Source organism: Perca flavescens, chromosome 9 (genome assembly GCF_004354835.1).
Source record: "Perca flavescens isolate YP-PL-M2 chromosome 9, PFLA_1.0, whole genome shotgun sequence".
Classification (NCBI taxonomy): Eukaryota; Metazoa; Chordata; class Actinopteri; order Perciformes; family Percidae; genus Perca; species Perca flavescens.
In genome coordinates, this window is record NC_041339.1 from 16,513,854 (window position 1) to 16,541,545 (window position 27,692).

Here is a 27,692-nt window from a genome sequence, read left to right on the forward strand (position 1 = left end):
CCGTGTGATGTGTGGACTCAGCAAAAAGGAGGAGAAACAAGCTAGCTCTCAAACAAGCTGAAAGCTAGTCTCTTAGGCAACGGGGAGGTTTATGTGTGTGGGGAAACCCTGGGAACTATATGCATGATATTTATTCATCTATCTATCTTATCTGTCCATCTGACAGTTGGACTATAACAATAATAATATAAGACACAACTTCACTGAGTGGCTTTTAAGTGACACTACTCATCTAAGGGGATCGTCCTTTTCACCGTTGTTGTGTAACACTATCAGGGAGGTCACTAAAAGGCTGTAATGGTGCTAAAAGCATCACCAGGACCTAAATGCTCAGGCCACAATGTAGAGCCAGCAGTTGCTAGTTTATCTGCTTCTATACCAGTGCTGCAAGGTCACTGACCCCAGTATGTCGGCCTTCAACAAGCAAGTGGCTACATGGAGCAGGCAAAAAAAGTAGAATCTTTAAAATACAGTACATTAGGAATCACGGTTACAACATTACATTACAACATTACAAAGCCCTTCAGAGTAGCGTAGGGAGGACAGCATGCACGTGTGAATAATTGAAGGCTACCTGAGATCACTGGTTATAGCAGCAGTCTGGAGACAGCCCTGCTCTCCTGCTGCTGCTCAGTGACACTGAATCCCAGTGCCCCCCAGACACACACACACACACACACACACACACACACACACACACACACACACACACACACACCTGGGATCTATATAAATGACTTAATGTGGAGCAGGTGAACACTGTAATATTAGGTTAAAACACAGCTTGGTATGGCTTATAGCTCTAAAAAGCTTGTAGCAAACAGGTGTACTCCTTTGAAATACATTCAATTGTAAAGCTCCACATGCCCTACAACAGATGGCTCTTACCTCAGTTTTTTTAAACTTTGCCTTCAGACTCTTCATAATGGTTTGATAGCCTCTGTCTGAACAGGTACACTGCAATAAATAAGGCAAAGAAACAAACTTGAGTGTTATTATAAGTGACCCATTATTTAGTCATCAACAGTGGTCCCAGCAACATGGCAACATGTGGGTGCGCCAATATTTTAGAAAATCATAACGAATGTACCAACGCCAGACTAACATAAACCCGAATGCCGTTAATGCAGTCACATGTATAAACTGACATGCAAAAACAGCCTACCTGTGGAGGAAAAGTCCAGCTCCAGGTGAGCGTTTCCTCTGTCCCATCAGCAGCTCACGGCAAAATACTGGAGTCCCTGCACTGCCTGGCGGACAGCACGAATGCATCCCGCCCCAATCGTAAATCAACCAATCAGCAATGCGCAAAAACGCCGGAATAACGTTTGATTGGCGATGATGGATGAAAACCTTTTTCTGTCGCGTGCAGCACTGCCAGCACAACAAGCATTTTGTAAAGCCGCGTGCCGAAGCGCAGAGCTGTCATTTTGTGTTTAACGAGCGGTTGTTAACTGTAGAGTAGCATTCTGTCATGTATAACTTTGTCATTGTGTCGGTATCTCGGTAGCTCACACTTCAACACTGGACGGCTGTGGGAAAGTTCCTTATTTTGGACACTTTGAACCAATCACTGGAAGGTTAAAGTTAATTTAACCAATGGCAACACTGGAGGAGCTGAAGCCAGATCTCTTATACTTTTGAACTTGAATGAAACGAGAGGTTAGTGAAAAATAAATAAATAAAATAGTAAGGTGCAGGGCTAATCTAAATGTTACTGGTACCAGGCTAGGTGCTATACTGAGCTTATACTTTATTAAATATATTACTAGCCCTGGTATTAACGCCTCTGTTTATTTAAATGTTCCATCTCTGTTGCCCAGTTATTCGTCGTGAATGGATACTAGTGTTAATTAATAAGCTAGGCTATTTTTTTATTTTCACAAACAATGATGTTATGAGACTTGCCTCTGTTGTCACTGTTAAAGGATGCAATATACACGAGCCACCAAATGAGGGCAGTAAATGCACGGCAGAGGGAGACGAAGCCTCTTTTTTTCAGCCCCTAAATTAAAACGAAAGACCCATGATGCTCATATAAGATTGAATCAAAGATTCTCTATACTAAACCGTATCTGATTAAATTCATGGCTTTGAAAGATAACGTTTGTTGGCGTGTGTCAGGTTGTACATGCTGTCTATGGCCACGGATGCTCTACAGCATGTTTGTGTGTATATAGGCCTACTTTTCAGATTCATGAATGGTGATGTTAAACTGTGAAAGAGCAACAACTGAAAACATGAAGTTGAGAGAAAATGTCACATCCATATTTAGCCCTTTTTATAATGAGGGAGTCTTATTAATTCTCTGAATTATTCCACAGTGCCTTGTTGTTTCTGTTTGTTCTGATTCAATTAAACCCTGGCTCTTATTCAACAGTTTTTATTTTGCATGAAAAACACAATTACTTTATACCTGTCTGTCTGCCTGTTTGTGATTATCCCTCGCTGTGAGAAATCCTGATTTTCCATTTCTATTTCCCTCTCCCCCTGTGCTCTCCATGTGTCTTCCTCTTGCGAGTCTGACAGCTCGCCTGTCTCTCTGTCTCTGATTTTCCATCTCTTGCTCAGTTTCAATCTTTTCTTCCATGGGCTACGGTTCTGGCTCTCACCACAGCCATGATGGAAACAAAAATTAAATGTATGTTCAATATGTTACTGGGTTGTGGGGGGGTTAGAGGAGGTGTTAAGACTAAGCGGATTGTGCAGATGAAAAACAGGAATGTATACCTGAGGGGAGGCTGAACAGAATTTAAGCTTACTGGTACATTCAAAGATATGACAAGATAAAAAATGATAAAAGAATGGCAGATAAAGAGGTAGGCGGGGAGGAACAGGAAAGCTACTGAGTCCCTGAAAAACCAAAAGATGCTATTTTCTTTAACATCTGAGGAAAGGGATCTTAACAGATCAATTTATCGAATGAATGGATCTCATTCCCAGAAGACCTCTAGGACAATTGATCTTGTTCCAGCATGATAACTGGTTCTATTAAATCTTGGTCCCGCAATATTTTGTTGCTCCCACAGTTTTGTTCTGTTAATGTTTGAAAGTGCAGTAAGAATAAGATATTAAACATGCAGAGGAGTCAGGGTTTTTCTTCCCTGGAGAACTTTTCCACAGGAACAAATTTAACAGGCCTTTGTTTTTGGCTGATGTCATAAAAATTGATCCTGTCTTCAAGTTTCCAGCTTAACCGCTATAATGATGATTTCAATTGGACTGCAGGGACCTGCAAGGTGTTTGTCACACACCTTTCCCTCAGAAACCGATTGGGTCTTGTGTTTGATCCCCATGACCCTCCTTTTGGTCTGAAGCCGGTGCTTGATGAACACCAGAGCAGGTGCACTATAGGCAGGCAGGCAGGCAGGCAGGAGGAGGAGGGAGGATGTGAAGGTCTTGATGGGATAATGTTGATGGTTGAGATGATAGTGGTGGGGGTGGATTCTAGCTCAGTGACCTCATCCAGTCTCCCCGCCCCTGGGAGAAAGTGAGCTCATGAGTGTCGTAAAGAAAGAGGCATTTACAGTCTTTTAACAGACTTAGATGGCCTTACCCACTGTAGCACACAATCCAATTTACTAGCCCGGACTTCGGATAATGGGACATCTGTGAGAGGATGAAACAAAAGGAATGAAACACACACTCGACAAAATGCCCTATTTTTCAATCCGAGTGGACAGGCCTCAACGCTTTTGTCATTGTGTTTTTTTTGTGATAAGCAGTTTCTTGTGTGTCTACACTTTTGTCTAAACCTCACTACAACACCGTTCATGTTGCCCAGAGCATGATGGGATTTCCTTACTCCAGAAAACCCTTTTATGAGGAAGCAGATTTGTTCACCCTTCAGGCTTTTCTTTTTTTTGTACTTTCTTTTAGGGGAAAACTGAAGAAGAAGAAGAAGAAGAAGAAGAAGAAGAAGAAACCTTCAGTGAAGCTAAAACAGGAACATTCTCCAGTGATGTCATGCGAATAAATAATGCACATGTTTGGAGCACATTCGTGCAAGCTGGGTTTTTTTTTTCCTCCCCAGTTGCTGTGTGATTTCCCCGTGCAGTTATAGTGCTTTTGAAAAAGGATGCATCTCTTGTTGCAGACAGTGTGATGTGCAGATATTTCAATGAATGAACGGTCGGCTGACTGCAAAAGGGAATAGGAGGATATTCCAGTGGGAATGAAGCGCCTCCCCTTTAATCGCTCGGCTGAGTTTCTCTCCGAGCTGTAGTCGCTCACTTCACTCGCACGTTTGCCGTCAGTCGTTAGAGGAACTCTCATCGGATTTTAGTGCTCTCTTGTTTTTGTTTCAGAAAAGCTGCCGTTTTTCTTTTTTCTTGTCCTTTCGTGGATTAAAAAAAAAGCACTAGCAGTGGAAGGTTTTTTTTTCTTCTCACTTTTCTGTGCCGTTTTATTGTTATCGACATGAAGAAACGCGGAATAAAGCGTCCAAAGTGGCTCAAGGACTGAATAGGATTGGTAAGTGAGTGCGCTTTCGTAGCGCAGCGCTCACTGGTATTTAAATCCAGCTTGTTTTGGTGTCTGATTTGAGTGGAAGTTTAAGAAGAATAAGCCTTTCTAAAGAAGCCAAAAGTAAACGTGTTGCATTTAATGTTGGTTAAATCACAAACTGAAAGCAAATAAGATGTTTACATTTAAAACAACTGTGATGTCTTTAATTCCTCATTGGTAGCCTATTATTCTCTTTCAGTCCTTGCCTTCCTTTTTTTATCAGCATGTTAACGTCGGACTTTATTGCAGCGGTGTGAAATGTAATTGAAGCCTTTGGGCAAAGTCCAGATGCCAGACGTTATTGCTCCCTGCGTAAAACAAAAGGAGTGTGTGTAAAGCCCAGCTGTTGGTGTAGTTTAATGTCACATGAGTGCATGTAAAGGCACACTGAATGTGGGTCTGTGATCAGGAGAAAGTTGTCCAGCAAAAATATTATAAGGGATCAGGACCTCATGTTTTGTGATTTAAAAAAAAAAAACTACTTTACTTTAAAATTGTCTTGTAACGATCAGAAAAACTCACATCACAAATCCAATCCATAGCTCACACAATCTCATCAGAAATCAGGTCATGCAGTAACCACCATGTCCCTGTCTGCCCCCTGCAGCCTCCTGCTCTCACTCCACCACACACCAGCACGTTTGGAAGCAGAGCTGCAATGGCCAAGTGGCTGAAAGACTACCTGAGCTTTGGCAGCAGGAAGGTGCCTCCGCAGCCGCCCACACCAGACTACACAGAGAGCGAGATCCTTAAAGCCTACCGGCTCCAGAGGGACCTGGACTTCGAGGATCCCTACGAGGACTTAGAAAACAGGTCCAGGGGCGACTCTGTGACTTCTGACCCCGCTACACCTGTGTATGGGTCTCCCATGAAGTCATCCAGTGTGGATGGAAAATCTCCCAAACACAGACTGATCAAAGTGGACTCCCAGGAGCTGGGGCGTACCAAGATCCTCCTCAGTGCTGTCTCTTTAGAGGACCAGCAAGAGCCTGTAAGAGCTTCAGTTTCTAAGCATGTGTTTGTAGGTGTTCAGGGCAAAAAGCAGGTGATGACAAATTTAAGTTATGTGGAGGTGAGCAGGATGGATAAAGGGAAGGCAAGTAAGTGGTGAAGGCTAAAAAACACTCTCCCACTTCTCTCTCATCCTATTTTCATCCCTGTGACAGCTTTATTGATCAGACTCCATAAGCAAGTGACTAGTAATGTGTGTCTCACATATACATTGTTTACATAAATCACATTACATCCCATGTGCCACATAAATTCACTACCCTAGACGGAAGAAATAATTATCGATGGCTTGAGCGGACCATTGAGTCGGAGACGGTCACAGTCCCATGAGTTTATGTCCTTCCATAAATAATAAATGGGGTTTAGTTTTGCAAGCTGAGAGAGACCCCCGCATGAGCACATGTTGGGGGCCGTATACAGTACGCCGTATAGTGATATGCCAAGGGCCACAGGGAGGTCTAATTTTTACTGTGGTGCTGTTTGTTTGGTCAGGACTGCAGTGCTTTCCTGGCTATGTTCTGTGTGCTTGTTGTGCTGTAGAGAACATACACAGCTACTAAGGAGAAGAAAGGCAAAGATGTTGAGGCCAAGCGACTGGAGCTGAAGCAAAGGTTTTACAAGTAAATGGTCTTCACATTAATTCTGCTCACATATGCTGAGTAAATTAAGGAGTATTTCAGGGTTTTCATCGCTGCAGTTAAATCCATGACTCCGCTCATGGAAAATGCTACAAGTGCGAAAGTCCTGAAGTGGATTGAAGTAATAGTCTTAACTCAAGTCGATAGCTCCCCCCCCTCTACCGCACTCTCCTCCTGCTCTCATCAATTTCCCAGGGTCTGTGGGAACATCCGCACTCTAATTAACATTGCAGATTCCTGTGCATCGATAGATAACCTGTTACAGAGTCAACATGGGATTAGAATGTCATTTTGTGAGGGCGTGTGCAATGTCTAGCAGGAATTTGGGAAGTGAGCCTTGCGACAGCGATTTCCTTTGTCAGAGATGAGAGATAGGAAGAGAAGAGAAGAGGTGTGTGTGTGTGTGTGTGTGTGTGTGTGTGTGTGTGTGTGTGTGTGTGTGTGTGTGTGTGTGTGTGTGTGTGTGTGTGTGTGTGTGTGTGTGTGTGTGTGTGTGTGTGTGTGTGTGTGTGTGTGTGTGTGTGTGTGTGTGTGTGTGTGTGTGGGACCATATGGCTGCCTTTGTAGCTGTCAGTGTGCCAGCTGACCACTGTTTTCCTCCTGTGCTAGCATAAAGGAACAAATGCTCCCGACCAACCAACCCGCTCCTTCATTACTCTCTGTATTCTTTTCTCACAGCCAAAAAAATCCATAATCTTCAGACAGGACGGTATCCGTCTTCATAGCTTAAATGTAGCAACAAATATACAATATAGTCCCTTCTTCAAGGGTTTTAGTAAAGAACTATATGTATACTATAAATAGCATTGGTGTGGTGTTTGTAGTGTTGCATACTAAAGGTGCAAATTAGTGTCTTGATGATACTCCAAAAGCGGTTTGTCTGTAACCAAACATATAGTTAACGTGCCATTCAGTGAGGATGTGATTGCTTGTTAAGTTGTGCTGTTCTCTCCGTCTCAGGTCTTGATTAGCTATTGTCTGTGCAGCACTCCTTCCTTTCTAGCACTTGTACATGTATTACAGACTGAATTCTCCTTATTATCAGAAAATATTCAGATCCTAGGACACTTTAATTCAAGTGTTTAATTAATGTGCAGCTTTTACAAAATGAAAATGAAAACTGGCTGAAAGTCAAACTCATTATAGCCTATGATTGAAATTTTGTGCCTGCAGGCAAAAACGCATCTAGAAATTGGTTTGTATTTATTGTATAACGTCAAAAAATGCTGGTGACATTTTTATCCAATAAGGAGAAGTTAATGTTCTGTGACAAAACCCATTATTCTTTATCAGCAAGTGTGTGTTTTGTCCTTTAGGTGGTGCCGTCTGCTCCGTTGGCAGGCGACACCGATTATTCGGACCCATTCGATGCTCGCTTGGACCACAGGCCAGAACCAGATCTCAGACCTGTTCCCTGCGAGAATAATGGCTACATGGAACCGTATGAGGCCCAGAGGGTCATAACAGGTCAGTGGACTTGTATTGCTCATCAGTCAGTATCTTATCAGTATTACAATGCTGAGTCACATTGTTATTATAGAGGCATGGCGTTTTAGTTCCAGTCCTTTTACTGTGTCCTTTTTGTATTCTAGTTATCTCTGGCAGTTATCTCCACGTATACACAAATAAAGGGAGTAGCCCCCCAAAAAAATAATCTGAAAACAAAAAAATTAATCACAATTGCCTTCATAATATGAGAGTAAGCAAACATCCTAAAAGGTAAATTCAGCCTTCTTACCTGACATATTAATCATTGTCGGTTGCATTTCAGGTGCATCAACTCATAAATAAAATATGAAACTGTGGCATGAAGTAATATCATCATCGATCTAAAATCTGTCAGCAATTTCTTTGGTGAACAATTGAGATGATCAATGAAATTATCATTCTTTATCTCTCTTCTTTTTCTTTATAGTAAAGCATTTTTGCCTTTACAGAATAATGCATTCTTATTTCCATATTTTCCTTTGTTCTAAAAACCCTAGTGTTAAATGCAGTATTGTAATTCCAGTCAATCACAATTTTTTGTTAGTAGTTCAGTTGTACACTAGGCTTGAATCTGTCCACACAGTGCTTTTAGTTTGTCACAGGCTGAGTCGGCAAACCTCCTCACAAAATGGCCCTTTAGAGATGTCTATCCAGACCATCCCTCCTCCCTTGTGATTTTCTCACACATCATCTAGCTCACTCTATCGGTTTTCATTTGTCTCTCCTCCTATAACATCTCTGTCTGCCCCTTTCCCCCTGCTATGTCCCAGTCATTTAGTGTAAAAGCCGCCCCCCCTCCTCTTTCTTCATCTCTCTTCATCTCGAGGGCTCTCCCCATCCCAGAGGGGAGTCTGGCTGTCTCTCTAATCTGTCCTGTAGCGAATTTGATGCCCTGTCCTCTCTCCGTTGTCACTATCGCTGCCTTTTGGGTGTTCAAATGAAGTACATAACATCAGGCTTGAAGTGAATGGAGCATCCCATGTGCTGCCCAATTGAGAAACCTTGAAGAAAAATCTTTTCTCGCTGCAGCTTGAGAGATTAGATTTTTGTGGTGATGGCAGAGCGTTTGGCAAATCATTGTCACAGCTCTTTCATTGACTTTGAATTGAACCTGTCACTCCAGGGCTGTCTGTCTCTCGGTCTGCTGTTGATCATTAAAAAACACAGCAGAGCGGCAAGGACAGATGTGAGATCAGAATAGTAATTATCTCTCACAAAGACTGTCCTGAAAAGACACCTGTGTGCTTTTTCGACTGTACTTTTAAGGGGAAACATTCCGTGCTTACAGGTTACTTTGTAAGGATAAAAGGCCGTTTTCAGCTCCGACATGCATCTGTATGCCTAAACACTCCCCCTCAATCTTCAATCTATGTCACCTTTTTGTCAAATTGCTATTTTCTCTCCCCCTCACCTGTTTTTTTCGTACCATCATGTTTCCTATGAATTTCTCATTTTATTTCCTCCATGCCTGTTTTTATCTCTCTGCCTTCATCTTCTCCATCTCTATGCTGTCGCTGACACCGCGGTTTCCCAGCACCGGTAGAGCAGCATTCAGCCCCGCTGTGCTTCTGTCTCAGTGACTTAACATCAAATGCTGACAGACCCCCACCTCCCCCTCCCCCCCACCCCTCCACCCCTCACCTCCCTCCATTATGTCCTTCTCTCCCATCACCCCCCTTTTCCCCTTGTTTCCTCACTGCTTCCTTTTCCTCTTCCTTCTCCTCTTGCTCCTCGCCCCATCACCTCCTCTTTCCCATCTCCCTCGCCTTGTTTCTCCTGTCTCCATTTCCCCTCCGCCCTCTTCTTTATAACCTCAGGGCCTATCCCCAGGGCCGCAACTTGGTTGCCATGGTGACTACAGGGCCGCCCAATTGCGGTGTCTTGTCGTGTGAAGGTTAAAGTTTTTCTATGGCTTTCACCAGGGAACCCTTCCATTTAGTCCCGTTCCCTTCTCACGTGAGTGCACCTCCTTTGCAAGGCTGCTGGCTGTGTGCACAAAAGATGCCTACTCCTTCATTTTCCCCCATTTTCTCCTCTTCTGTACCACCTGTTTTTTTTTTTTTTTTTTTTTTTTTATAAAGGGTACATTTTTGAGGTCAACATATCAAAGTGCCATTGCTGATTGCTGCTGCAGTTTAGAGGTGGTGCATTTAGAAATCTGATTTCATTCTCTTAAAGCCTATTTATCTCATTGCCATATTTGACTTCACGCTACAGTTGCAACTGCTGAGACGCATTTCTTGTATGGAACCCACTGAGAAAGTGATGAAAATGTTAACAAGGGAACATGGATGCTGTTGTGAGCCGTGCTAGATTGCTGCTGGGATTCAGGATGGACGAAGGGGGGGGGCTACAGTGTTGCAACTCAGCATCTAGCCCAAGGCCTTGTTAAGCCCCCGTATATGAGATTCTGAGCCCACGGCAAGCTGTGCAAACATCATGCCTCTCTTCTCTAATTCTAGTCATGTTAGAGCTCAACAGGCTTTTTTTTTATTTTGTTGTACAGAATAATATCACTCTGGTCTTTAAAGGAACTTCATCGCTACTTGCAAATATTTCCTAACATTGCCTGGTTTGTTTTTTTACACATCCAAGAAGATATTTATATTTGTGCTTGCTTGTGTGTCGGGGTATGAATCTGTATTCTTTTGCATATGCATCTACAGAGCTGCAGCGTGGTCCAGGAGGAGGAGGAGGAGGAGGAGGAGGAGGAGGAGGAGGAGGAGGAGGATGGTCACGGAGTGGGGTGCAGCTCTACGACACCCCCTATGAAGATGTGCGAGGCCAGCGCCTGGGACTGTTGTATGGAGAACCTCAGGAGGAGGGCAAGGAGAGCAGCAGGCTGCCGCAAGATGATGAGAGACCGGCTGACGAGTATGACCAGCCATGGGAATGGAAAAAGGATCACATATCCAAAGCTTTTGCAGGTAACCGTAAAGATTATGACCATATTCTGACAGTAAAGTCAACAGAAATCAAGGTTGAGCATAGTCTGGCAAAACCCACCTACAAATAATGTAGGCTGTATAATAATCGATGAGCTCTAATTCAATTAGCAGTTCTTACACCTGATTGGAGGAATACTCCATGAACTGGTCATTGGTCTTTGCTTGTGATTTTCAAAGTGGAAATGCATAGCAGCCGTTCTAGGAAATGCCAGAACTATACAGGAAATCAATTTATGAATATATTTGGGACAAGATTTAGACCCGAGCTTCTGAATCATGCTTCATTGTATATTTAAATCGATATTCAGAGCTTCCTAGAGTAAATGCTTTTAGCAAAAATTGTTGTGGTTGTGAGATTTAAGATGGCTAAGCAGTGTGAAGGAAAAGCATTTTAAACTGAACACCCTGTTTAATGCCCCCATATTGGCAATCATCCATTGTATTGAAATGTATTTGAGCAAAACAATGAATCCCTGCCACCTACTGCAGAGACCATACAGCTCCTGGAGCTACTGGAAGTCAAGCAACAACCATAAGGTATCTCACAAAGTATGCCATTAATAGTTGAGTAGAATTAGTGAAAATGGTTAAAACCAGGCTCAAAAAAGGTCTGTTTTAAAAGTCAAAGCCCGTCCAGGAGTACACTGAGAGCCATGCTGCTATGACTTCATAGTGAAATACTCATCTAACTGTCCTGACCTTTTAATGTAGTGTCTGCCCCCATCACTACATCTCCAACGCCTTTTTGACAGGAAATGGAGAGTGCTGTGACCTTTACTGTCTCAGCTCAAATGACATATCTTTCTGTTTCTTTTACCACATTTAAACACCTCCTGGTGTGTGTGTGTGCATGCGTGCGTGCGTGCGTGCATGTGTTGTCATAAAGAGGTTAGCCGAGGAACGTACGGAAAGCAAGGTCCATTTTCTTTTAATTCAATTTAAAGCGCTTTATTTGTCATATTATCTGCAGTACTTCTAAAATAATTGGAGTAGTGCATGGTTATTATTGTTTTTTATTGACAGTGCAAGTCCCATCCCATTATGTTCAATGTATTGAATATAGTTGGAGGGAGAGAGTGAAGTAGAGGTAAGAGAAACAGTCGGGTAAAGGGAAACAGAAGTGGACTCAGTCATTTAGGAGTGGATCAGTGTAAGGCATGCAAGGCCAAGTCGGCATAATTGAGCTGCATCTCCAAGTCACCAAGGTCAAGGTGATGGGATAATAAATCAACCTTGCCTCGTATGCACTCCCCTCCATTCCTCCCCTCCTCCCGTTCTGTGTGTGCCCCCCCCTTCTCAGTTAATTACATGCCTGCATGTGCATGACTGATCCAGTGCTAATAAGAGAGTCATGGTCAACACACCATTGTCTAAACACACACGCATAAACACACAGAGTAATTCACTCGGAGCAGGCTCAAATCACATTAACCCGGGGGTGCAGCAAAGAGAAACCGTAACTTATTTGAGAGCGGAGGTGATTTCAAAAGGAGGTGCACGACCGTTTAAAAGCCAATATCACCTTTCACCTACTTAGCTAGCACGAACACTCATTCCTGCTTTATCTGTCGTTTTATTCCTCGCCAGCTTTATTCCCCTTTTCTTCTTTGTGCCACATGCAGTATGTGCTCCTGCAGAGCAGCGCTTATAGCACCGTTGGAGAGCACAGTGGAGGAAAACGCTTGTGAAGCGCGAGTTGTCTGACCCCTTGTTTTTTCCATTTGGAGTCAGCACTCTGAGCTGGCGTGCTGTCTATCTGAGCAGACCAAAGCACTGAAGTGTAAACACACAAACAGTATTTTCCATTCTCACATTTAATCCATATTCCCAGACCCACTCAGCGTTGCTAGGCACAGCCCACATGTGAGGGAGGGGAGAGACGAGGAGGACGAGGATGGCAGAAAAAGAGAGAGATGGAAAAGATGGAAAGAGGGGACAGAAGAGATGAGGAGAGAGAGATGGATGGACAGAGAGAGAAAATGGACAGAGAATCTGTGAAAAAAGCTAGCTGGAGAGGAATGGAAAGGGACGTCCAAGGTTATGGTATGTTTGGTGGCAGCTCAATGGATGGTTGTGGAGGCCCAGTGCTTCAGAGGGGAGGGTAGGGGCATTGAGGAGAATTAATGGTCGGGGGCTGTGGCGAGGTGAGACGAAGGGAGAGAAAGGGGGAGTCAGGGCCATTGTGGCAGGGTGCAATCTGTCATCCGCTAACACAGGCACGCTCTCTCACACGTATATACACCAACGCTGCAGCGGTGACAGGGCTGTCCCCACAGCCCTCCCTCCCTGTGAATGTGACACACTCACTCAGATAACCCGCTGCAGGGGGCAAAGGGGGGCATCACAATCTGCCAGCAGCCCCTCATCATCACCTTCACACAGGCGAATGCACAAACACACACATGTGGATTCTCAACTAGGTTTGCCAGCTCTGATTATCAGGCCCCTAATTCACGGGTGAGAAGAGGTTGTGTGCATGTTGGCACGTGTGTGTGTGTGTGTGTGTGTGTTTGTGTGTGTGTGGGGAGGGGGGGGCGCTTCTGAAAAGAATCTATCTAATTATAATTTTCACAGCTTATGCCTTGCTTAAATGTAATTGGCTGGGTGGATATTGCATTCTGAGGCTATTTTTCAAATTGTATCAGAAATAAGCTTGCCTCCAAAGCATTTATTTATTTTGCCTATGATATGGAGTCCACTTCAGCCAGCTTTGAATCTAACAGTGCCTGAGGGGTCAGCCGTGACAGGCCTCTCTCAATTTGGTGGGTTTTAATTGCAGCGTTGGAAAGCTGTCACCATTCACCACCATCCAGCTCAAATTACGTCGTTGTTAATTCTTGGAAGTCAATAGACAGTCCAGCAGTGAGAGATTGGCCCTGCAACCATCCAGCACTAATAAGTGAGCTAATGAAAGACACCATCTCATTATCTCTCTGAACAGATGAATGGGTGTTTTAGGTATTTCATGTTTGTAAGTTTTATAGTCCAGTACATGAGCTTGGAGCCGTTTGATGCAGACGATGCTCATCTAAAGGTGGAGGTGTGTGCGCATGATGAGAGAGCTGCAAATCAGCTGGAAATCTGGATGGGCAAGATGAATGAATAACATTTCCACCCCTAGACATTACTATTATGGTGCCATTGAGAAAAGCACTTATCCTCCACTTGTTCCAGTGCAGCTGCTCATTAGGCAACAGCAAAAGACATGGGCTGTGCAGGGAAGCAGGGAGTGTGGATGTGTGTGTCATAAAAGCAGGGGGTGGAAAAAGTAGGGTTTTTATTAGCGGTTCAAACTCTTAGCAGCACAAAAAAAAGTTGAAGTGGATATACTTGTGATCGTATAGTTGATTTTCCCTTTTCTGTGGCAATTTGTGTGACACTGTAATTGTTTTATTCCAAACAAATGACTGTTGAGGAAACTGACCACATAGCTTGAGTTTTAAGCCATGCCGCTAACATGGCTTACAACTCAAGTTATATGGTCAGTTTCCCCAACAGCCATTTGTTTGGCTGTTTATGGCTATAGGGATGGCAATGTTGGTCGGTGGGTCAGTCCACCACTTTGGTCCAGTGACTGAAACAGCTCAACAATTACTGAATGGATTACCATACAGACGTGCCATCTGGGGTTTTGAGTAAAACTTCAAACAACTATTTGGTCATGACATTTTACAGGATGAGGATGTTTAGGGCTAATTAGCAAATGTTAGCATGCTAATCTAAGATGCTAAACATGGTAAACTTTTGATCTACTAAAGATCAGCATGTTGGTATTGTCATTGTGAGTTGGTTGTTACATGCTGATATTTAGCTCAAAGCATCGCTTTGCTTTTGTAGCCTCAAATAGCCGCTAGCGTGGCTGTAGTCTTTTGTCTTTTTCACCAACCAGCAATTGAGAAGCAAAACTGAGGAATTGAGTAACATTTCGTAGATTGTTATATTAAGAGAAGAGTTACATTCTGAAGAAATTAAAAAAATATATTGTGAAAGTCATCCAGAGAATTAGATTCCTTTATCCATTCTTGTGTAAATAGCATTGATGGATGGATGCTGAAGGGTGCTTTAAAGTGTTAATGCATACAGAAGGTTGGTTTGGCAAAGCTTGCAAAGACACCTTGACAGATGTATGTGTTGTGTCTAGTTGTCTAGATACATGTGCTCTGACAGGACAGGGCAAGGTTTCCTTGGCTATTCTGCGTCTGTGTATGTGGAGCCTGAAAATGTATTTGTGTGTGTGCGCAGACAAACGTGAGCGAAAAAAAGAGAAAATGAGAATTCCATTTCTGGTGTGATGCTTCTCTTTGTTTCTCTAAGCAGGCCCTGGGGGCATCTGACCAACCTCTTCATCAATTTACTCGCACAGTGGAAGGACTCTTGTCGCTCTCTCGCTCTTTTACTCTTGCTTTCTTTTTCTCTTTGTCACATTTCCTCTCACGTGTCCTTCCCTTTCCCCATCGCTGCTTTTCTTTCTCGTTCAACGTGAACCTTTACCGACATTAATGAAAAGGCATGTTCTTTATGAATCCCTCTTGCCGACCAATATGAGAGATGGGTGGAGAGGTGATGGAAGTAGAGTAGGGCAAGAGAGGAGAGGAGCAAGGGAATATGGAAAGAGAGATAATGCCCCACTTAGCGGAAGATAGGTGAAAGAGGGGTGATGAAGAAAGAGGGATGTTTGATACAGAGACAAGGATGGTGAGAGCAGCAGGAAGCGGGGGAATAGATATAGTGAGTGTCTGGAAAATTGATGTACAGAAAACATTGCCAAGGAATGTGTGATGCTCAAAATCAAAATTGTGCGGATCCATATTAAGAAAGTGGAACTTGTATGAATTTGTGTTTTCTTCTTCTTCACTGGCATAAGGTGTTAATAGTCTGTCCTTATGGGGGACATTTTGCCCAGCAGAAGGTCTTTGTGTGTGGAGAGAAGATGGGATGCCAGGGCTGTTTGAAAAAACAGTGTCTTCATTAATGGACCTAATAAAGCTGTTCTATTGTCTTTGTCTGCTCCTCCTTTATTATGAGGACACAGAAAACGGCTGGTGTGCTTGAAAAGTAAGTTATCCATCACTCAAGGCGACGTGTCCTGTGTGCAAAACAGAAAGGTCTGGTCACACCCTCCCCCTCAGATCATTTTTGGTAATTATTAGCAGATAGTTGAGGTAACAGGCACATGAGGAAATTTTGACAGGCCACAAATTACTGAATTGCTTTCGCCTGTTTCATAAGTTCAGAATAAATAGGAGACAGAACTGATGAAAAACACATTCCTTTGTTTTAGAATTCATAATGAATAGGGGTGGGAATCACCAGAGGCCCCGCGATATGATGTTATCACGATACTTCTGTCACGATACAATGTTATTGCGATTTAAAATATATTGCAATATTCTGCAATATTGCAATTTATTGCATTTTTTTCAACTTCAAATTATGTCCCCAAAGAAAATCTATTTTATCTAAAAAGATAAATGTCTCTGTTTGTTCATCTCACTTCAATTTTATTATTTCTTTTATTGCTCTAGTACCAAAAAGTAAATAAGATATTGTTACTTGGCGTCAGTATTGCCATGGAAAATATTGCAATACTATGCTGCATCGATTTTTGGATTTTTAGTACAAATCATGAATATAGGCTGTGAGCTGAGTGTGCCTTTGTCCGTAAGCCATTAGTGTTCTCTCATTGTCTTGTATGGAAGAACAAAGCAGAGCACTAATAGCCTTCTATGTATGAGAGATCCACAGGTTCCTATTAGAAGTGAATGGAAGCCAGATGTTTCTTTCTTGTGTCAAAAGTGTTGGGGGCGCCGTGTCGCCCTAAGGTCTACTTCCCAAAGAAGCAGACCTGTGCGTCGCTTAGTGTCCACTCTCGCTGTAAAAATAGAGACGAGCAGCAGCACAGACACGGAGCTGCTGCAGCGCGCCTTCCGTGTTTATAATGGACGCGCTCTGCTGTGGGCATGCTGGTAGATGTGTCCCTATTTCTGCGTAGTTTAGTGTTTCCACCTCTGATGTAGAGCAGCGTAGCTTACAGCCACTTCCCTAAACTGTCTCATTCAGAGACCAGCGTCCCAAACAGGGCTCTGAGTCTGTCAGGAGGTCTGAGATCTACCGTATCAGCAGAGATATCACTTACTGCACAGCAGACTATAGTGCAGGTGGATTATTTTCTGAAATATAGTGACTTCATTCTTGTAATAGCCTATCACTTTATTTTTCTAACCATATCACAATTCAATCAAACCTCAGTGAACACAGATGAGATATACTGTATTTTGAATGTGCACAAAGTTTTGAACATGAGGAGAAATCTTGCTAAAACACATCTGAAATATTACAGTCCAGGAGTTTATTAATTCATTAAAATGAATTAATGTATCATTCAGGTGAATAATTTTAATATGCGCATTTAAGGAGGTTACTTCCTCAACAAAAGATGCAAAAGTGGGAAGAGTAAATGATGCCTCTACATGTGTGCTGACGATATAATTAGAAACCTCAATCCAAAGGAGAATAAATAGATGAAAGCAATACAGAATGGCTGAGAGCCTTACTGCAAAATATTCCACTATGTTTTTATATTTGGATTGTAATCTATGTTTCCCTTTAGAAAAAGATATTTCCAGAATAAATTGATTCAGAAAAAGGTAAAAAAAAAAAAAAAAAAAAAGGTGCATAAAAATTCACCAGAATTGCTACTCTATCGCTGACAAAGCGCTGTGGAGATTTGGCAATGCAAGACTTGCCGGGCGCAAAACTCAAACTCAATCTAGAACCTAGGGCAACCAAAGGGCTGTGTGTGTGTGTGTGTGTGTGTGTGTGTGTGTGTGTGTGTGTGTGTGTGTGTGTGTGTGTGTGTGTGTGTGTGTGTGTGTGTGTGTGTGTGTGTGTGTGTGTGTGTGTGTGTGTGTGTGTGTGTGTGTGTGTGTGTGTGGTTCAGTTAGGAGCTCAGGCAAGGTTTGTGTGTTGTGGTTCACAGAGGCACAAGAATGTACTTCAGATGTATTTAAGTGACATTATCTTGAGAAGTATTAAGGTTCCAGTCCTAAAGACTGGGCTTAAAAACTTAAATGAAATGGATGCCAGAAACTAGTGTATTGTTTAAAGGTCCAGTGTGTAACGTGTTTAGTTGTTCATTATCAAAATCTGTGTTGCCCGTTCACAAACTTGTCCTTTTTCATGAATATTTACCACCACCATTAGTTCCAAGTATTCCTTTTGGCTTGAAATTTTACATTTGTATTTGCATGAACTGGGGTAGACGCTTCATATTCATGTGCCATCTTGAAATACGTTAGCCAGTAAGGGACATACAGGACATACTGCTCCGCCTTTCGCGTTATCGCTGTCACATGATAAACTCACAGGTGCTGCTAATGCTGCTAATGGGTATCGTAGCTTCCCGGCAAGTTTGAAGAAGGAAACATGGAGGACCACACATATTCAAAATCCAAATTTCAGGAACAGGAGTCTTCTTCTTCGCCCAGAAAAAGGATGAAATGATATTGTAAAGAGCAAGAGACCGGCTTTTTGAAGCGTAAAGGCTACCGTAGCTGTAATCCGTACTTTGAACTGCGTGGTGCGAGAGAGTTGATTGCGATATATGATCTCAACGCTAGATGGGAGAAATTCCTACACATTGGACCTTTTTAAAATGTCCATGTCCACAGCCAAAATCAGCAATTGGAATACAACTGTGGAAACAATTATCTCACCACTTACTTTTTGGCAAGGAAAAATACAATTTTAAGAATCAAGAACACCACACAGAATGAGCGGCCCAAAAACCAAAGGAGAGGAATCTTTATGGAATTTTGCCCTCCGTCTGTCTAACCTGACTTATCTCACACTCGGATGGCTGAGCACATTTCTGATCTGTAATAAATAGTTTTGGCTGTCTCCATTCTCTCTCTCTTTTCTTGTTACCCTTCACTTGCTTTTGTGTGCTTCTCATTTACACCCGTCTCTCTTTCTAATGCATCGCTCTCAGTTTTGCTTTAGAATTAGAGGTGTGATATGTCATGTGGTGGGAAGCGGACAGTGTGGCAGCACTGGTGTTTCTGTGTGTGTGTGTGTGTGTGTGTGTGTGTGTGTGTGTGTGTGTGTGTGTGTGTGTGTGTGTGTGTGTGTGTGTGTGTGTGTGTGTGTGTGTGTGTGTGTGTGTGTGTGTGTGTGTGTGTGTGTGTGTGTGTGTGTGTGTGTGTGTGTGTGTGTGTGTGTGTGTGTGTGTGTGTGCATGTCTCCCATTGAGGTGTACCAGGCCACTCTTTAATCCGGGCTTTAGCGGAGGTGCGGCCTGCTCCAGATGGGGCCATTGTACTGCGCCATGCATCAATAATTCACAGAGAGCCAGAGAAAGTGGCGGAGTGTGTCTGCCTGCTCAATAATTAACCAGGGAGGGCGAGAGGCATGTATGTACAGCCTGGGTCTCTCTCCAAACGCCCATTCAAATGGCCTTTGATGTCGCAGGCCTGGGGTGTCTTGGATTTGTCGGCTCATTAAGACGTCACCCCTCTTCCTTTTATTTGTTTTGTAATCCGTTTTTCTTTGCGAGCAGGAGCTGAATATACGACAAATGGCATAATGTGTGTGTCCATGTGTGTGTAAGGCTGCAGTAATGACTGTTAAAGTAGATGGTTGCCTGCCATAGTAGATAATGAGCTATTTTCAGTTCTGTGCACCTTCTGCTGCTCTCCTGTAGGTAGGTCAGTGAATGGAGCATTATTCTGCCCACATGCTCCTCAGTTCCTCGGTCACACTGCTCTCTGGGTTGCAGTGCACAGTACACAAGTCACGCTTTGTTTTCATTGTATGCACTGCTAGTAGACGGTTTCTGAAAGTGGATTCGTTCAAATGACTATAAATAATGCAACCTCTGACTTCACCTGTGTTCTCTGCTTCATCTTCTTTGCTTTCTTTAGTCTTATCACACATGAGTGTAAATATGGGGTCTGAAGACATGTTTTTCCACAAGTGTGATGAAGCAAAGACAGTGAAAGTAGAGTATATTACTTATCTTCATGACAGGAGGCATAGTTAATTACATCTCACGACACCACATCTCTGTCAGTGCACACACATGCTGCCTCTCCCTCTCTCAACAGGGCTTCCCTTTCTTCCACCTCTTCCTCATCTCACTCTCGCTGACTTGCTGCTCCTCACATTCAATTCGTGCACCTGATTTCAGTCTTAATCATCGCCTCTCCTCTCACATATCTTCCTTTAGTTAACTTTGTTCAAGCCCATCTGCTGTTTTCTCACTCTGTCGCTTTTTTTTTCTCGCCTCCTTCCCCCTCCCCTCCTCTTTATTAGAAATGAGGGAGTTGTCGGAGTTGCCCTGGCCTGCCCCAGTGGGTCAGCTGGAGGAGGAGCCCCCCGTCAGAGAGCAAGGTGACCTCCCACCCTGAACACCCCCCCTTCCCTGCTTCCCCTTACCACCCCAAACGCACGCAAACGCAGTCACCCTGACCTTTATGACCCAAGCCTCCATCTGCTCTATCTCCATCCTAAACCCGCCGCAGCCTGCATCTGTACCATCTGCATTTGTCCCTGCCTGTTGCAATTGCTGGGTTGCCAGGTTTCTTTTGGTTTTAAAGCTGCTCTCCCTTCTTACCACATTCCCCTCTTGCACCAACCACGCATGAAAAGTTCCCTGTAAATTAAGATGTCTGCCTTGTTCATTTCAGGGTACTTGGAAGTACACTTAATGTTTAATTACAAGTTGTGTAGATTGACTTTTGCTCAAATCAGGCACAGAAGGGGTAAATAACACTTTTTACAATTACGTGTGCACAGTCTGTACACATAATTTTCTGCAGAATAGAATCCGTATCGTCAACATCAAGTAATCTGATGTCTACTGGAAGACAAAGACTTGCACCAGAGCCAAGCAGGGAAGACGCCAACTTCCTGTCTCTATCTGGCCTTGGTGACTCATAAAAATGTTGATGATGGTAATTGTGATGATGCTGATAGTTTTGCAGTCTGTCAGACCGGGACCTGCTGTCCTCTAGTTCGGCCCATCCATGAGAGGTCTCTCTGCTGCATGCCTGGTTTTGCAATAGCCGGATGTCTGATGTTTACCCAAGTCTGGCTGTGAGGTTTAATCCCTTTTGATCATACCACTGTGCAAATACTCTGACTCACTTTTTCTGTCCCCGTCTGCCAACAGTGCAGTTTGATGGCGCGGAGTGGGACCGCTCCTCGTCCCCCACTGAGCGGTTGCGTCCTCCGGGGCCCAGGTCCAGCCCGCTGGCAGGAGGGGGAATGAAGTTTCGAATGCCGCAGGAAGGCCTCGCCTTGGTTGGGGAGAGAGTGGACCCTACGCTGCCTCTGGAGAAGCAGGTGTATGTATGCAGTCTTTTGTTAAACCCACAGGAGACGTTTCGGAGTATAGGCCACACTCCATTTAAGGTTTAATCAAATGAAGAGGCTTACATGACTTTTGGTAGTTAATGATTGAGTATCTCTGTTGCCATTCATGTAGTTACCTTCAATATAATAAAGGATAAAGAAATTGTCCTGTCTTAGAAGAAAAACGGTCATATAGGTCATATCAGCTGCAAATTGTAACCACAATACTGCAAGATTAAATCGTTACAAATGGGGCAATCAAAGTACAGTAAGGAATAAAATATCACAGAAATAAAGGATTGACCCAAGCATTTTGTCTGGAGCATTATTCTGAGTTACAATGTTTAAATTCATCAAACAAATCTGCATTATGCAATTATTTGTGCAACCAAATGCAGTTAGTATAAGATATTAATCTCAGTAGGCTGTAAATGTCTCTGCATGGCTGTCGTGCACATACATTTATCATACGTTGTTATAAAAGGGATTTTTAATATTTGAGGGAGAACGGGGTTGTACATGCCACAAATAAATAAAAAAATCGCTTTGATCTATTAAGGCCATGGACACATTAAAACGAAACGGTTATGTGTTTCGGCTAAGCAGCACTCATCAGAGCTTACAGAACTGCAAAAAAGGTTAGAATGAGAACTAATTAAGTCAGAACATTAAAAACACACATTTACTTTGGTCTTGTAATTTCAGACATCATTGGTGTAATTTATGTGCTGTTTCTGTGAACATAAAATGCCATTTTTACTAATGAAATCCAAGCACGACACCCCTTAAGCACACATGCACATGCGCACACACACGACACACACAGTGTTGTACTCACAAACACATACATGCGCAAACATTCACTTGGGGATGGCAGTTGATTAAAATGCCCCATTACTCCCTGATGATCTCTTAAGGGCTGTTATGAGCTTTGTGTTTCCTTCAGCTCTGCTTTAAACAGAGAAACAGTATCACTGTTGACCTGTAGAATTTAGTACACCTGAAGTTGTAAAATCTCACTATTGGCAGGAAACCTATAACGGTTGTTGTGTCGTAACAGTTTGTAAAAAAAGTTTATATATAAATACACACACACACACACACACACACACACACACACACACACACACACACACACACACATACTGTATGCTTTGGTGAAACACTTCCTAAACTTTTAGCCACACTAGAGGCATGGCTCTACTCTATGGATGGCAATGTCGGTCTCTCTGTCAATTGGTTGGTCCACAACTTTGGTCCAGACTGAAATACCGTAACAATTACTAGATGAATGTCATGCCATTTGTACAGACACTCTTGGTCCCAATCCCCTGTTTCCCTTTAGCGAAATGTGGTACAGCTATTAATTTCCTCCTCAGGATGAATTGTAATAACTTTGCTGATCTTTTAACTTTTCATCTAATGTCGTCAAAATCGGCTAAAATTTGTATCCAGCCAATACTTTGGTTTATGACCAAATACCTGCAAAACTAATTACATTTCTGGCTCAGCTGTACTTCGTTTTTAGTGTTAATTATCAAATTTTAGCATGCGTACATGCTAAGCTAAGATGGTGAACAAGGTAAAAATGAAACCTGCTTGGCATCTGCATGTTAGCATTGTCGTTGTGAGCCTGTTACCATACTGTTGTGAGCATTAGCTCAAAGCACCGCTGTGCCAAAGTGCAGCTTCGCAGAGATGCTAGCATGGTTGTAGACTCTGTGTCGTGTTACAACTGTTGTTTGAGTATAATCTTTGAGACCATGTGCCGATGGAAAGACAGCCAGCAGTGTGGCAGAGCGCCAATGCGAGAACCTTCAACTGTTGCTGAGAATTTACGGCGGTGAAAATAGAAGCCAGAGAGGCCATTTCTTATTTTAGAATTACATGTTGTATTCATTTTTGTATTAATCCTTAATATGAATATTTAGAAACATTTATACTACTAATAATTACCTCCCTCTTTTAATTATAAAATTAGTAACATAACACTACAGAGTGTCTTTACCAATGTCAACATCCAGCAGCAAAAGGTGTAAAAATTATGTGGGAATCAAACTTAACGTTACCATCTTCTTATTGTGTGTGTTCTGTCTATCAGATGGTACCACGGTTCACTGTCGCGTTTGGAGGCAGAGTCGCTGCTAATGCTGTGTAAAGAGTGTAGCTACCTGGTGAGAAACAGTCAGACCAACCGCTCTGACTACTCCCTGTCCTTACGGTAAGACACACACACACACACACACACACACACACACACACACACACACACACACACACACACTGACCTACCACAAAAAGCGACGCAATCAACTGAGAACCTCCAGTATCGTAAACAGCGTTACAATTTAATTGCACACTTCTAATTTTTTCTGCCATGCGACTGAGAAGTGTGTGTGAAGCCACCTGAGCTACCGATCTCATATCGCAGTCTCCACACCTCTCCATCTGTCTCTCCCTCCTCTGTCTCGCTCCCTCCCTCCCCTCCACCATCACCCCCCACTCAAGATCACTGCCGCGCTGATTCCTCTCCCGATACTCATTTGCAGGGCACAATACTGCTTATCTGGTCAAATCTCTCCCTTGTAATTACTACCATGATCAATCGTCCCGGCCTCACACCGCCCTCCAATCATCCCTCTGTCCTCACCCCTTCGTTGGCCCCTCTCTGTAGCCTTCCTCTGTGGCCCCAGCGGGCCCTCTAAGTGGTAATCATGCAGGTAGAGCACACTTCAGTGCACACATCATCCTCCCCGTAATCGCTAATGAATATGAATTACCTTCTGTGGGCCACACAAGAAGGGAATCCAGGAGGGAAGGAAGGGAAGGGGGTGAGGATGAGGCACGGTGTGTCACTGTGTTGTGCTGACAGATAAACACGCTCATGCATTACTCATTTACATGAGTAGAGTGGGTTTGACACACACACACACACACACACACACACACACACACACACACACACACACACACACACACACACACACACACACACACACATTTGCTAAAGCAACAAGGTCACAACAGGCAGCGGTTCCCCGGCTGGTGCATGTGAGGTTTGGAAGGAGTGATATCTCTGAAGAAACTGCTAAAAATAATCAAACTTCCATTATTTTGGGTGGTGAGAAGGTGGTACTGTCCTTCACTGAAGTAGACCTTCAGAGTCTTAACAAAACAAAGAACAGCATGGCACAATCTGAAAAGATTTGAAGCCGCTTAGATCTTTGATCGGCTTAAAGGGGAACTTTGGTTTAATGCAGCTTTTATTTTCTTAGTTTTGGCCATCATTCTAACCAGTAACAATAACATTAAGGTAATTGCAGAGACTCAGGAACACAACATGAAAGCAGTCTGATGACCACACAGGTTTTAAACAAAGCTCCTAATTAGCTAAACGTATTTGGAAGAGAAGACGAAAGCTAACTGTAAACTATTACCCAAGCTCAAAAACATCCATCACAGTTTGAAGGCTTTGGCCTACTTTCACCTTCCTTACGTACTTTCCACAGTTGTGCACGCACAGTTATCCTGGGCAACGAAGGATTTTCACCAGCGTTTTTGGTGCACTCACTTTGGTTTTAGAAGCATATGAAATTGTCTGCATGTTTTTAAATCTTGGTCTCCCCTTTTTGTGTCTCACACATTCTTCTCCTTGTCCTCCACTTTTGTAGTCCACACATGCAAAGGGACTATAGTACCCTTGAGTGTAATCTTGTGTCAGATGTTTTGCATCAGGGCCATTTACTGGAATGTATACTTGCGTGCTCTTGGATTCTGTTTGTCTTTTTTGCCTGGAGAGGGTTTATTACTGAAAGCTTGTGTATGTAATTAAATAGAGTGTGCAGAAGTTGTTGTTTGTACCACTTTTTGTATCAGCCTTTTAGCCAGATGAGTGGTGGACGCTATAATCCTTTGGCTTTTACCTAAAAGCACAGTGGTTTATAGAATAATATGGTTATAAACCATTGGCTTGTTTGTTTGATTGTAGGATATCACCAATTACTTGGGTGAGTACAATGTTATCATGACAGACAGAAATGGCAGCCAAAACTACAGAAATAAGTTGTAATATATTGGAAATTTACTTTAGTGTCTCCAGTTTGACAGAAAATATAATTTTCCATCATGTCTGTGTCTAGATTGTAAAAAGCAGAAGTTAGTCTTTATTAGGGTGTTGAGACTGGTTTGCTGGTTCCTGTGATATCAATGTACCCATTTAATAAGGCAGCATCCGTGCGCTTTTTTCATTGTGGTGCTCCTTGGAAAAAGTGAACCACATGTACTGTAAGATTACACAGTAATGTGGACAAAGGGAGGAATGATGAAGGCCGTTTTAATGGAGACAAAAATTTTAAGAACGACTCCAAAGTGAGTCAGCGCTGAAACAGACAGACCTGCCAGATTTTAACCAACATGAATATTTATAGAAGTGTGCTTGTAGGTTCTAATGTAGCAAAAGATACAAAGAGTCCCCAAAACAGACAGGACTGGAGGATAGCACACTGTCAACTGAGCGCTGACGTGATTCATATCTGGCTCGTGGTGCTCTGGAGGCCAGCGGGACGATCATAAACTGCTTGTTTGTCTGTTTTTAGTCACAATGAGGATTTTTTTAGGGGGCCTCACTGCTCTTCAAAATTTAATTTGGTTTACTAGAACAATGGCAATTATGGTGACCGGTTTCAGCCCTTGTCTTTCTTTTCCTCTGCTTCTATAATTAGACAGACATCATGACTGGCTGGCTGGCTCTTAAAGGGGAAGTCCTGCCGTGGCTGCCTGGCACTTAAAGGGAAGGAACCAGTGTGGTTCGCTTGGCTAAGCCACTTTCACAGTCCAGCAGTCCGTCTTTCTCACTCTCTGGCTTTGTCGTTCCTTCCACGTGCTGTTACACCACTCATTCATCAATCACAATGTCCCGTCCTTTCTAATTTGTGACATGGTGTTAAATCATGTCCTCAAAGTGCAGGAAAGAGAAGTGAAAATAAATCCAGGCTGTCATTTCCTGTCATTATATGACAAACTGTGTGGAAGGCTGCATGATGTTTTATGTGCCCCACATTTCACGTCATCCCTCTTTTTTCTCCTACACTCCTTTCTCACTTTTCATATTGGACTCTCCCCCGCTCTTTCTTTCCTTCTTGTTGCCTCCTTCCTTTTATCAATTCATTCTTCCCGTTTTCTCCTCACAGGAGCTGCCAGGGTTTCATGCACATGAAGTTCACCCAGTACAAAGATGGCAAGTACGTGCTGGGACAGAACAGCCCTCCCTTTGACACCATCCCAGAAGTCGTCCACTTCTACACCACACACAAACTCCCGATCCGAGGTGCCGAGCATCTGTCTCTGCTGTTCCCCGTGCTGGTGCAGACACTCTGACGCTCCTCCTGGACTTCCAGGACGTCATTGTGATCGGACACGTTAACACTTGAATGTTTGATGGGAATCTTCCCAGCGGAGAGAGACAGTTCTCGCTTCTTGTTGGACTGGACTACTTGATGATTCTACACACCAGGGGCTAATGTCATAACCCACCACTGCTGTTGTACCTGTGCCAAGTGTCTCTAACATCCGGGGGATCGATTCACATGAAATGCAGTACCTGAACTTGAGGCTACCTTTGCTGTAACTCTTCTCTCTCATCTCACTCTCGCTGAACCGAAGGGGCAAACTTCAGGACATGTGAAATTCTCCCTTTCTTTATTACATTTCTTACACAGCTGACTGAAATGCAGAGGAAGTTAGCAGAGCTGTACCTGGGAGAAAGTCTGTATATTGTGAATGTACTGATGCTCCAGGAGACATGCAGGAGATTTAGATTTAATTACTGCTGTTCCACAAACAAAAAAAAACACCTCATTAAAAATATTGCTGTTAGGTGAAAACCTTGCGAGTCATAGTTTGCAGATTTTTCATGTTTATATGAATCAATAAAATCAATTGTACTGTATAAGATAAGAAACCTTTTTCATCCTCTGGCTTGGGAGGCTCTGTTGTAAATGTTGGAAAATTCACATTTTCAATTAAAAAACACACAAAACAATGCTATTTTCAAAGATATAAGGTTTTTACTAAGAGCAGTTATATTTCAGATGCTTCTACACAAAGCCACACCTGCTCATTTTCGCTCAGTCTGTCATGCTGCTGTACGTCGAGGATCTGCTTGACACATCTCCATGTTACTTGTTGATTGTCCATCAACAGAGAACTTGTGTTGTATTGGTACTTGTGTTGACCTTGTTGACCTGTATTTGTTGTTGGTTGCTTACCTTGCATTTGGTAGACAATGCTGGGTTTGTAAAAAAAAAAAAAAAAAAAAAAGAACCTGTCACTGCTGTGATTGTCTTTTCACGCTTGGAAGCTGAGCTGTAGGCTACATCTGAAGCAAAGAATCAGGAAACACTGAACACTCTCAAACAAACTCTCAAACTTTGTAACTGTTGGCAATTTCTCACACTTCCTACATATTTGAGCACAGATTTTCGGCTAGCCAAGTCACTACTTGCTGGTTGGTGAGTTGTATTTGAGTTAAATGCTTGCCATCTGGAATGGGTTCCCATGTCTGCTGCCTGGTTGCAGCATTGTGCGGCAAAAACAGATTTTAGAGGAGAGCCAACATCTACCAAACACATTTGTGACCATTGGAAATTATTTAAATCATTCCTGCTTAATCTGAAATTGACTGGGTTGTATTCATTATTATTTTGGGCAGTTTCTGTCAAAAATAAAAGATGATGGGATGTTTAATTTA

The 27,692-nt window shown here is 43.0% G+C and overlaps 1 protein-coding gene across 1 annotated transcript; it reads left to right on the forward strand.

The window, feature by feature from the left end:
• The first annotated feature begins 1,302 nt into the window (after positions 1-1,302).
• Positions 1,303-27,692, forward strand: shdb (Src homology 2 domain containing transforming protein D, b). Its single transcript, XM_028587637.1, has 8 exons — positions 1,303-1,662; positions 5,114-5,497; positions 7,472-7,622; positions 10,310-10,318; positions 10,349-10,570; positions 20,763-20,937; positions 23,046-23,165; positions 26,134-27,692. The coding sequence occupies exons 1-8, from the start codon at positions 1,651-1,653 to the stop codon at positions 26,318-26,320; spliced, it is 1,260 nt and encodes a 419-aa protein (XP_028443438.1). The 5' UTR covers positions 1,303-1,650; the 3' UTR covers positions 26,321-27,692.